Source organism: Taeniopygia guttata, chromosome 3 (genome assembly GCF_048771995.1).
Source record: "Taeniopygia guttata chromosome 3, bTaeGut7.mat, whole genome shotgun sequence".
NCBI lineage: Eukaryota > Metazoa > Chordata > Aves > Passeriformes > Estrildidae > Taeniopygia > Taeniopygia guttata.
The window spans coordinates 28,526,912-28,540,039 of record NC_133027.1 but is presented as its reverse complement, the minus strand read 5'-3'; the positions used below and the strand labels follow the sequence as shown (position 1 = coordinate 28,540,039).

The following is a 13,128-nucleotide window of genomic DNA, read 5'->3' as shown; positions in this document are numbered from 1 at the left end:
CTTAGAAACAGCTAAAGAAATTCCCATCTGTTACTTTTGGATTCTTTTACAGACACAAATTTTCAGCTTACTGCCCATTTTCTTTCTCTTCTTAAATCTTTTCTTTCCATGATACCAGAAATGACCTTTAGACAGGGGAACATGCTGTGTCTGTAAGAACATAGTGAGAGTGCTTTACAAGGATTGTCTATCTATCAGTCAAGATATAAGTACTCAAATATTTCTCTACATTGTTCCATTATTGATTTTAAATAAAACTTCTTTACTATCCATTTGAGTGGCATCTCTTTTATTAGTGTACGAGTTTTTTTTCAACATGGGAGGGCTACATCAGGAAAGGATTTTCTCCTACTAATAGTAAGTGCTGACATGAAGCAGAAGAAATTTCTACAGTTCCTTTTACATACATGAGTTATCCATCACTCCACTGACATCGCATGGAACTAACAGTCAGAAAAATTGAATGTATTTTTTTTCTTTAAAGAAAATACTGAACTTCAATTAAGCAAACACATAAACAACTATGCATTGTTGTGTCTAGATCGTTACTTACATAATTAAGCATGTAATTATTTACTATTTATACTACTCATTATTCATTAGCAATGATTGATGGTCATTCTTTACTTATCACACTTTTATTTTTATATTAAAACAACTCTCTGATGCTTAAATTGACCTATACTTTCTAATAGTTTTCCAAAATCTTGTTAACTTGTTTATAACTGTTTATTAAATATTACCTTAGTCTAGATTTTTTTCCCTGGAAGATTATATGAAATATTGGTGTGAAAATGCAAAATTATTCAGAATATGCAAGGGATTTTTAATTTCTTGAAAGCATATTCTGTTTATTTTAAATAACATAAGAGATATGTTTTCTTACTGTAAGAACATAATCTAATAGAATTATGGAACATAATTAAATACAATTAACTTTTAAAATGCAAGTTCTCTAAAATACGCTGGTGTATTTGCAGCTGCATGCCAGGATTCACTGGAAAGAACTGTGAGGAAGTAATTGACTACTGCAGGCTGCTCAGCATCAACTGTCTGAATGAAGGATTGTGTCTTAATATAATTGGAGGATTCACTGTAAGTTATTTAATACATGTTAAACTAATTTGGTGTCCAAAGTATAAAAGCTTCAGACAAGCAAACTTAAAATGCATTCATTAATCTAAGAGACAAGAGAGGCACAATATTATAGGTTTTATTTACTTTAATCGATACCACAAGGGCAGTTCACTCGGGTAGTATGGATTTTTTTATTATTTTTCTATTGAGATCATGTTTAGTACTACATCAAGTTAAATAACTGAAGGGTACTTTTATAGTAAAAATAATATATAACTAATTGTGGTCCAGTGTAATTTCCCACAAAGATGATAATCACAGCTGTGTTGCAGCCTTTAAAAATACATTGCTTGAATTAAGCTCACCTGTTGCTATTATTTTAACTAGAATCAAATTACTTATCTACACATAAACATGTTTAAAATTAATATAAATTTAAAACTGTAATGATGAAACTGTAGTGTGGTGAAATCCTTTCCAACTGACAGTCTAGGAAAAAAATATTAGATATGCTTGTTTTAACTCTCTAAATTGCTTCTGAAAATGTTAAGCAAGGTGCAGAATCTGGCTCTTGTCCTTGTTAAAGTCCATATGGTTGATATGGGACTGCCTCTCCCTCTGATTTGTCAAGGTCACTCTGCAGGGCCTCTCTGTCCTTGAAGGAGTCTAAAGCTCCTCTCAGTTTAGGGTCACCAGCAAACTTATATTCTAATCCTTCAAGTTCTTTGTCCAAGTCATTTATAAAGATGCTGAAGAGCACAGGACTGAGGATGGAGCACTGTGGAACCCCATTATTGACAGGTCACCAGACTGGTATCACACCATTCATTGTAACCCTTTGTGCCTCTCCTGTGAGCCAGTTGCTCACCCATCAGGTAACCTGGTTATTAATATTTTGTCCAGGAGGAGCCTGTGAGAGGCAGTATTAAAATAATTGCTGAAAAGATTGCATTCACCCACTTTCCCAGATAAATTAAGTGGGTTTCCCCTTCATAGAAGGAAATAAGATTTGACCAGCACAAAGCTTGTGCTGGCTGTGACTGATGACTGCAGCACTCCAGGTGCTTTTCGATACTTCTAAGAATAATATTTTCCATGGTTTTACAAGCACTGAAGTTAGTCTGACAGGCCTGTAGTTTCTGGGGTCTCCTTCTCCTCTGTACACAGATGACAGAAAATGGTAGAGTAGTTAATAATATGATAAGTATTTCCAGGGGGACTGCACTACTTTAAAAAAATGTGTTCTATGAGAGGCAAATTTAATGTTGTATGCATAGAAAAAAGAATATGAATTATAAAGTAATGAGTATTCCTGCTAGTCAGTGACAAGGAAGGCAACTTTTAGCTCAAAGTGAATTTTAAACTATAACACTGTACCATTGATGAAGCCAGAAAGACAATCCCTGTAGTCAAAAATAAACACTTGCATATATAGAAGCATTTTTCAGTAGTCATACTTCTTTGACTGTCCATGAAGGGTCAACATAGGCAGCTATATCATCTAAAAGGTTTTAAAAAATTTGCAAATGAGGAAAACTCTATTAAAAATTAGGTTTATGAAATAAAATTAATAAATAATTTAAAATAATATTCTTAAAAGTGCATACAGATTTGCAATCTCAAAACAGTCCGTGGTCTATCTGTTTTTCTCAGAAGAAAAAGAAAAGGAACAATTATATTTAAAATATTCAACTGTTGGTACCAAAAATTTTGAAGCCATATTAGCAACAGAGTGATAAAAGTATTGTGCATGGTTCTGAGCAGCTTCTCCATCTATGTACTACTGATTATAGCAGGAGCACTTTCAGAAGCTTCTTAGGTAATATGCTCTAATGCTGTGTTTCAGCAGTTTCCCATCAGATCAGTACCAGGTCACATCTGTCCTGTCCTTGTGAATAACTTCACCAGACATTAAATTTCATGAAGATCTACTGCTGTGGGATCCAAACCCCATAACTCCCATAGAAAGCTGAAGGTCTTACTGTGGATTACTTCTAGCAGTCAATGCAGCACACACATTTCACTGGTATTAAAAGGTTAGGAAAAGGATTAAATTTTCCAAAGTTGCCATGGATAGTGAAAACATAACCCCCCCCCGCCCATTTTATTTGGGGCTCTGAAGATCAAAGATATCATGTTTACCTTGTTGGTTTCTAAAGCACAAAAAGACAACACTGCAGCTTTGACTCAGATTCAGAAATATGGTTATCATTTGGACATATAATTTTAATAGGTGACAAACACAATTCTTGAACATTAGAAGATCTTCCTCTCTCAAAAAGTACTGATATTAAAAATTCTATTACTTACTATTGATTTATCAATTATTGCACGATGTCTACTATTGCATTTCTCCTGATTTGCAGCTGCAATGTTGGAACTGCCTCTAAGAATGAATATAGGCATTATAAAAGTTCTAAAGAAAATATAATATAGCACTTTCTTTTTTTTATATCCATACCATAGGAAAGTATTTAATTAATGCACTGATTTGTCATATTTTATTATAAATAATTCCACCTACTTAGAAGACAGGGGGCACCGTTTTTAGAAAAGATATAAATTAAAAGAGTTTGAGCATAAGTTATACAATTACTGATGTGTGAACCAATTTCAGATTTCAGAAGATTTTTTTCAATAAAACTATTTAACTACATTATTTTGACAAGACGATAACCTGCTTCTTAAAAATATTTTTAAACATGTGCACACAGATACACTTTTCAATAGATTTTTATGTTCTCCTGGCAACTTTTCTTTTTCTTAAATGGATTTTATAAGTGAAAAATTGTGTTCTTGTTTTGCAGCTGATAGTATTTTCTCCTTGCTTTTAATCTGATTGTCTTAAACAATTTATGGCTGTAGATAACTGTTTTCCTTATCTTTACCTGAAGACAGGGAAAATATGAGCAATGCCCAAAAGGAGATGGAGAAAAAAGAGCTGTTGTTTTTTTCATGCTAATCATACTGCTGCCAGATGCTAACTACCTCAGGGTATGGAGTGGCTTTAGTAGGGTTCACCCAGTGATTTAGAACGGCTCCAGTAAAGCCTCTGGCACAGACTGGGCCATAAAAGCTGATAAAGAGAGTACACAAACAAATCACTTGTGGATGTAAAGCTTTCCTCTAGGTCCCAAGGGTGGATCAAGTACCTTACTATCTATTTATCCACAGCAAGTAGTTTATTTTAAATCATGGCAAAAAGTATTACCTCTCCTTAAGATCCCCTGTTTCTTCCTGAATAATTAGGATTAAACTAAAAAAAAAACCTCAAAACCAACCAAAGTAAAAATACTGAAAAACATATTAAATAAATCCAGGGCAAATTGAGGATAATAGAACTCTATTTTACTGGAGTTTACAAGCCTGGAGAGGAGCACAGTTTTGGAAACATGATAATGGGAAAGTTGAGGCTGTCAAGTCTTTGGCATACTAGCTGTCTTTACTTGCTAGGGAGAAACCATTGAATTGCATAAAAATGACAGAATTTACAGGCCACTTATGATTACCTGCAGAAGTGCATTTGAGGAACAAGAAAGTGCAGCCCTACAGTAGTTGCTATGCACTCTCCCATTCATGTTCTGCCATACACTTCCTATAGGAAGGGCATGGAAATTAAAAATCCTTTCCACTTCTGGTAGGGTGCAAAAATACTCTTTTTTTTTTTTTTTTTTTTGCCTAACAGCTCCTTACTATGCTACAAGTAACTATTTTTCAACCTATATGGTCTGCATAGTATATCCAAATCTATTTTGTCAATATTCCTTTCTCCCATCATCCTGACAAACCACTGATTCGTGTAAGGCTGTGTGCTTACAGCTAGCAAAGAAATTGAGTTATGTAGACACAAAAACTGAAGATGAAAGATGAAGAGGAAGCAATGTCATTGTAAGGTCTATTTCCATTTGCCAGCACTGCACTTGAGAGAAAGTCTAAACAAATTATACATACTGCATGAACAGCAGAACAGTGTTGGCAAGCAAATGCACAGTAGGGCAGCATTAAAGAAAGAGAAAACAATCTCTCTTATCATTCTGGGTTTTACTGCTACACTTACTGTTGGCCACTCAAAGAAAATATTTGAAATTTCTGTGAGAAGTTGTACTGACACTTGCACATGGAATTTGTGTTGGATACCCTGGTACATTCAGAAAGAGCAACAGGGAATGCTGCTGATTTCTAACTAGTAGTTAACTAACTGTAGTGTTCCTACAGTGCAGTGGAAGCAGATTGTGCTGTTAAGGGAGAGTGAAGCTAAGCAAAAAGAAGTAATGGTTTAACTTCCACAAGTAATTTGCCTGGAGAAAACTAATTAATGATAACAGATCCATTCCTGTCAATTCCCTTCAGAAAATTGTTCCCCAGTTACCAGATTTTTGCTTTATTATATGAAGTTACATTTAATAATGTTTATCTAATAGTATGATTCACTGTAAGAGGATACAAAAATTTAATGTAATAGCAAAGAGTGGTATCTAAAATCTTACCCTCCAGATGGCTCTGTGGTTGTTCATGTTATACTCTTTTGATCTCACATCCATATAATGGAGCCATAGATTTTATATTTGGAGCTTCATGATGAATCTGAAATATTTCAACAATAAACTGTGAACCAAGAGGATATATGGTTGATAAAGTAAAATTATAAATATACATTAATAATCAGTAACACCATGGGTCACACTGCTGTAGTTGAAGATAAAAACCCCAGCAAATATGTTCTACCCAAAGACTACTGTGTTATCTAGCAAAGCAGGAGGCTGTGTACTAACACAGGAAACAGCCTTCACCAAAGCTGATATGTTCCTTCTGAGGCAATGTGAGAAGGAGGATAGAGGAGGGAACATCTCTTTCTCCTGTGATTTTCCCCATGTCCAGCTGATGTGTGGCCCTCATTCAGCAGAACTTGTACAGAAATTTCAATCAGGCAGACAGAGGTCCAGGCTTGATCCCTTCCACATGAAAAGCTTGCCTTTGTGGGTGCAGCACCAGGCCCATCAGGCAGCTGTGAGTCTGGGAATCAATTTACTTCTTTGTAGAAGAGCACTGAGCAGTGCCAAGCTCCGCAGACTTGCCTAGAAAACCTTTGTGGAAAGACTGCTGCTCTGGTCTTCTTAGTAAGCTTTTCCCTGAAGAGCCAATCTCAGTCCTAATGTTTTTTTTTATAATGTTTTATGCCTAGAAGTCTGGCTGATCTTATTACCCAGAAGCAAAGCACCTCTATGCAGAATTGGCAAAAATCTCCCTAATGGAGCTATATCATACTGCTTAGATCTCACAGCCCTAAGAAGGCCTCTGTAGGTACACAGTTTGTGGAATTGGGAGTGGGGCTGTGGCAAAGCCTTATCCCTAACAGGCTACAGGTGTGAGAAGCAGGTGAGCAGCACTGAAAGCAATGAGCCATGGAGTGCTGAGGTGCACTGACCAATCACCAAAGGGAACAGAAGGCACACAGGTGCAATGCATGAATGTGAGGGGTATAAAAGGTTGGGCTGAAGAGCAAAAGGTGTAGGAGCTTGCAGCCTTCTGGTGTAATATACTGCTACTGTGCATGGGTGAATGACTCAGGTCTTCTGATGTGGTATGGTGTTGTTCTGTATGAGCAAATGCTTAAAGCCTTCTGAAGCTGTATGGTGATATTTTGTGTACCATGGTGGTCTCAGCTGTGGCAGACCTCCAACTTATTGTTAGAGAAGCTATTTGTATTTATTGCATGAAAGGAGAAATAACTTCTAGATCACATATCCAGCACTAAAAGGCAGTATAACTTAGAGGAAACATTACCTTGTTTAACAAATTCAGTTCTTTAAGAAAAATGCACTGGGGCTTTTTTAAAGCCCTTTGCACTGCATCTCTCACTGTTTGTTTTCTGAGTATAAGAAAGCCATAAAGAAACAAATATTTAATATAATTGGTGTATTATATATTAAAGCAGTTGGTTAGAGTGATAAAATGATTATGAATATTTATAAGAGATCTACAGCCAATGCTAGAAGCAACGAAAATTGGTAATGTGAAGTCTGCTGCTCTCAGGTGGGATTTTTATACTTATACACAACATATCAAATAGATTATTGTCATTTTCCTTTTTAAAAAAAATCTACAGTCTCTCCTAATGTTTCTCCCCCATGGACTATAGGAGAACGTTATAGTTTCATCTTTGTGAAGCCACTTTGCCACTATCATTAATTCTATTGATGTCTCTCCTGTGTTTGTCCTTCCAGCTGAGTGTTCAAAACAACACTCAGTTCAAAGTCAGATACTTCCATTAGGGGCTAGTTTTACACAAGTTAATTAGTCAATTTTCTTTCACACAGTAGCAGTAATTTTGCAGAAGAGTTTACATAAATTTTAAAATGTCCTAAACAGATTTTTCCTTCTTCAGTGTTTAATTTGGAATTTATCAAAATTAATTTTCCTGCTTTTTTTATTCTATTGAAATAAACACCATCAAAGCACCCCAGGTACATTTCATATGTGCTGCTAATTATAAGTTAATAAACAGTAGAAATCTTCATGTGATAAACTAAATGTCCTTCTTTTGAAGAGAAAATTTAAATGAAGAATATTTAAATAAAACTGTGATCATCCTATGATTTCAGGTATCTTCAGGTACAATGGATCTGAATTTATATTAGAAGAACATATAAATAAATACAAATGGACAGCAAAACACACCAGAACATTTCTGTTGGTTATATTTTTAAGTGCAACCTCTGTAAAGTTAAAATCAAGCCTGTGCTCAAGTTTAAACCACTTTTCAAAGGCATAGAAATTCCCCAAATTTCTTCTTCACTGACTTCCCTATCTAATAAGGAGCTGGCCCCTTGAGATAAGGAAAATGTCTGTAGAAAGAGTCCATAAAATTTCAGTCAGCCAACTCAGCACTATGTATTTCTGAAGCAGGTAACTTATAATAATTTTTTACCTGTTTATTAATGCCAATAAGCTCAGACACACATTCTCCTTGTGCTGTATAAATTTTGTGGTGTCTTTCACAGCTGTTTCCAACACTGTACACAAGTTTCTAGCTTGAGCTTCTTGATGATTATTTTGCATTCTTCATTATTTGCCTTTTTGTCATCTGCTACCAAAAACTCAAAAAAGCACATTCTTAATTTGCCTTTTTACGTTATAATTAAATTTTAATAAAATTTAATTTTATGAAGTTATATGTAAAGAGAGATATCACCTGCTCAAACTACACAAACGATAACTTCATCTTTCCACCTTCTATATGAGATGTACATGGATAGAATTCTAGTTTGGTTTACCCATATGTTTGTTTTACCCATATTTAAGAAATGGAAGCATAGAATTTTTATTTAATTAATTAATTCAAGTTATGATATATTTCTGCTGAGGCCCCTAATTATTTGTACCCAAAGTCAGGGTTTCATATGAAGGAACACATCATATCAAAGATCATAATATCATAGAATGGTTTGGGTTTGAAGTGATGTTCAAAGATCATTTAGTCCAAATTCCTATCAGTGAGCAGGGGCATCTTCTGATGTGTCAGATTATTCAGATTCCCATTCAACCTGACCATCAGTGTTTCTAGAGGTGAGGCATCTACCGCATCTCAGGTCAGCTTATTCCAGTGTTTTGCAGTTATCATTGTGAAAACTGTCTTCTTCCTATCTAAACTGAATCTACCCTCTTTTGCTTTACAAACATTATCCCTTTTATTGCTATATAACCTGCTAAAAAGTTTGTCCCCATCATTCTTATCCCTCACTGGCTCTTCCACCATGTTGAGCATGTTGTCTTTTGCCAGCGATTGCCAGTGCCTGTGAAGGACTCACACCAACTGTTCACAGACCAATGTTCCTTATTAATATAAAATTGTGAAAGGTCTAGTTTCAAGTATGTTCAATAGTAGTATCTGACTGCAAAAATATGTTCAAAGCAGTACACAAAAAAGGTAAGATCCCTAATAAAAACATTCAGCATGGACAGAGTACAGTTCTTACCCAATAGGTGTCCCTATGGGGGAGAAGATAGGTTCAACCTGTTGACTGATTCTAGAGGTTATGATAGTCTTCCCTAACTTTTCGTCCATTGTCTACTTCATTTAATACTATCTCTCTATGTTTAGGTGGAGCTTGAGTAACTCTAGTCATACATACCTTTGTTACAGATTGGTGTAAAATTCTCTCACTTTTAAAGATACAGTCAAAAAAATAGCACACACCTTGGTGGGGCGGGGTCATATGCTGGAGGGAGATAACTTTGCTTTGAAGGTGTGCATTAATCTTACAATCAGGCTATAATGAACCAAGTTCATCAGAGGAATATGATTTTGCCAGAGTTGCTGGCTCAGCAGCAGGATATCTCTCCCTATCTCCTCTGGCTGACAGGTACTATGCAGCTTTTCAGCTGCAAAGCACCACCGAGTTCCCCTCCCTGCAAAGATTTCAATAGCGCCTGGCTGCGGTGTCTCCACTCTGCTCCACCCTCCATTCCACCCCCCTTAGCAGGTGCCTATAGTTCCAGGTCGTGTGTATGGGGAATTATCATGGAATAGGTTTCGAGCATGCCAATTGCATTCCATCCAGGGGGCAACAATTGTATTTTACCCTATATTTTCTATACCTGACTTCTGTTAGGATGTGGGTATAACTTCTCAGCTTCCTCTAATTTTACGGCCAGTCATCTTTCCAAAGTCCTCTTTAATGAAAGGTCAAAGGAAGATCTTCCTAGAACCTTTTTTGCTTCAAACTGAACAACCCAAACTCTCTCAGCCAGTCTGAGGAAAGCTGCTCCAGCCCTCTGTGGCCGCCCTGGTGACCCACTCCTATAATGTCAATGGCTTTGTTGTAATGAGGATCCCAGAGTTGGATGCAGCATTCCAGGTGGGATCTCACCAGACGGTATTAGAGGTGGACATGCTGGTCACGCTGCTTTTTATACAGCCCAGGGTACAGCTGGCTTTCTGGGCTGCAAGCACACATTGCTAGCTCATGTCTGGCTTTTCATCCAACCTCCAACACTCTCTACTAAGCTGTTGTCAATCCCTTTCCCCTTAGCCTGTGTTGGTACCAGGGGTGTCCCCAACCAATGTGCAGGACCTTACATTTGGCCTTGTTGAACCTTGTTATGAGTTCTCATGGACCCACATCTCAAGCTTGTTCAGCACCCTGGATGATGTCCCATATTTCAGGTATGTCACCTGAGCTGCTCAGCTTGATGTCATCTGAAAATTTGACAAATATAATAAGTTAGGACCAATTAATTTTCTGTTTTAAGGTTTAAAGTCACTTATGTGTCCTGGGGTATTGTAGGTTAATTATCAATATTATAAAGCTTTAAGATTTATCCATTCAAATAAGGAAGTGAGTAAAACATTCTCCCCAGATAAATCCCTCAATCCACTAAGAAGCTACATTTTTGTTGGTTACGAGCTAAATTTCTATATATTTCTTGCAGTTATTTTTTCCATTGTGAGTGACTTCTAGAATTTCAGTTAGGAATGGACTTTACGTACAAAAAAATGTAAACAGAAATTGTTTTTTAATTAAGGTAAGGATTTTGTTTTCTTCATTTAAACGACTTTCAGAGCTCCATCAGTACAGAAAAATAAAAATACTATTTATTTTTAAGCATTTAGCCTAACATCATGTTCAGTGTTCCTGAAGACTTTGTCATGAACCAGTCACTCCAGTTCCTAATTTCAAAAATACCTATAGAAAAATTTGAAAATAGTAACACTTCTAAGAATATACACATAACTCAGATTATATTTGAGGAACGGGGGGTAGCAGGGAGGAGTGGGCAAAGAAGAAAATATGAGCATCAGAAGAACAACATAACAGAATAATATAAGTTAAACCAAAAATTGAAGGCTCTCGTACCCATTTTAATGCCTGAATTTTGGGTTGAGTTAGAATTTTCTCCATGTACTTTAAAAAGGGCAAAGAAGTCTAGCACACGAACATTTTCATTTTGCAAGCCATCTTACTAGGCAATTGAAAACTGTGGAGGAAAAAAAGAAAGGTTATTGTACCAGTATGCCATGGAAGTGATCACAATTAAGCTTAATATTTGTGGAAAGTGCTGGCTTAAGCATCCATCCCTAAGACTTGTCCTTCAATTATCCTCAAAATGATTCAGGCATAGTCTGGAAATAGTCATTCAGGTCCTGAATGCTGTCTTGACAGCAATACCTTTCACTGCAGGTGCAGAAAAGTCACTTTTCTAGAAGAAAAGAAAATGTAGTTTTCACAACTACAGTCACAATTCCATCTCTGAAAACAATTTTTTTTTAAGTTAACTTGTATCCACTAGAAATAGGGTCAGACTTCAGTAAACTTATTTGAAGTTCTTTTTCACAGAATGGACTTAAGACACATAAAGAAAGAAGATACTGGCCTAACAGTTTTTACCAATAAATAGCAATGTTTAGTGACAGTGTCGGTAAAAGGTTGAGTCTAGTCAAGGAGAATTTCCAAATGGGTTCTCATGAAAAATACTCATAAAGGAGAAACTAGCTTATAAATTTGTATAGGTACAGTGGCAGAAAAAAATGAGATCAAGGAAAATGTATGCCCACTTCTGTATGAGGTGGATGACATTCAGTGTCTCTGCTCTGGTTTTCACTTACAATATGTGCATTTAAATTTCCCAAGTCCCAGGCCAGGTGGAAAAAATTAGAGGAATGAAACACCATTAGTAAAGAGAAATGCCAAACAGGACCATAGGCAATGAGGGTATTTATAAATGTTCAAAGGGCTTGATAGGATATATCCATGGAAGGTGAGGGAGTGGGCCAATGTAACCAAATCAAGGTAAAGTGTAGGTAGCTTCATCTAATACTGGCTTGCTTCATAAAAACATAGAGACCAGGTAAAATTAAATCATCAGTCCCTTCTGCTCAGCACTTGAGCTACCTGTGGAAGTTCTACACTCTGTGAAGTGTAGAACTTCAATGTACAAAAAATAAGCCTGACAAAATTGTAACAAGACTAGCAGAGAGACATCAACATTATGAAAACTTTGTAGCTTATGAGGAAAGGCTGAAGGATCTGTTTTTGTTAAGCCTTGAAAACAGAGAGCTGAATGGGGACATAATTTTTTCTTCATGTCCTCACTGGGCAATCATAAAGATGGAGCCAAATTTTTCTCAGAAGTGCATGACTCTGGAGTGAGAGGCAACTGGCAGAAGTTGCAACAAAGGAAATTATGGCTAGGTAGTATGAAGAAATTGTTCATAATGTAGTGTGAGTGTACTTAAGTGCGGCAACAAGTTGCTCATAAAGGCTGGGGAATTGTCATCCTTGGAGATATTCAGACCTCAAGTAGACAAGATCCTGAGCAACCAGCTTGCATTTAAAGTTTGACCTGCTCTGAGTGAGTAGGACTCTATGACCTTCAAAATCTCTCTCAACCTAAATAATTCTGGAGTCCTATAAATATAAAATATATTGACATATAGGATAAATTGGCATATATATATATGAATATATATATGGACATATAGGATAAATAACATAAATATTATGACATGTTATTTAAATAACATAAATAAAATGACATATTCCTATAGGTTTGCCTGGGATAAGCTTTGTGTACTGACTAAGATAGACAAACCCATAGATAGTTACCTAAAACATGACATCTTGTTTTTACCTCTTATTACCTTTCACTTAGTAGTGTCATATTTAACCAAACATAATATCAAGGATGAGGACAGTACATAGCAGTGAAAGGTGTTCCTGGAGATCGAGGGGAAGGAAATCAGGAAATATCAGGGATGTGTATGGGCATCGTCACAGCAGAGTGATGCAGGAATAAGAATGCAGAAAATAAAAAGGAACATACATCTGCTGGAGAACATTGTGTTCTTCCAGGCCTTGGAAGATAAGTCACACTTATTCCATAGGCTATCATGCTCCTTTTACGGCTAGGTCACTTTGGAGACGGCAATCTGCTTTAGTTATCTGCTGTTTCAATCACTGAAAGCAGAGACTCATGGTAAGGGATTTGCATCAGTGCAGTTCTTTAAAGCCTTCACTTGACCACTTAAGTACTGTTCATTTTTACAAAATA

At 36.3% G+C, this 13,128-nt stretch overlaps 1 protein-coding gene across 1 annotated transcript in view; it reads left to right on the top strand.

Annotated features, from left to right (window-relative positions):
- The window catches only part of EYS (eyes shut homolog), a 765,693-nt gene that overhangs the window by 123,544 nt on the left and 629,021 nt on the right, over nucleotides 1–13,128 (top strand). The window contains exon 7 of the mRNA XM_072926499.1: nucleotides 981–1,095. Within this exon, the coding sequence (XP_072782600.1) occupies nucleotides 981–1,095 (115 nt within the window). The remainder of the gene's footprint in view (nucleotides 1–980; nucleotides 1,096–13,128) is intronic.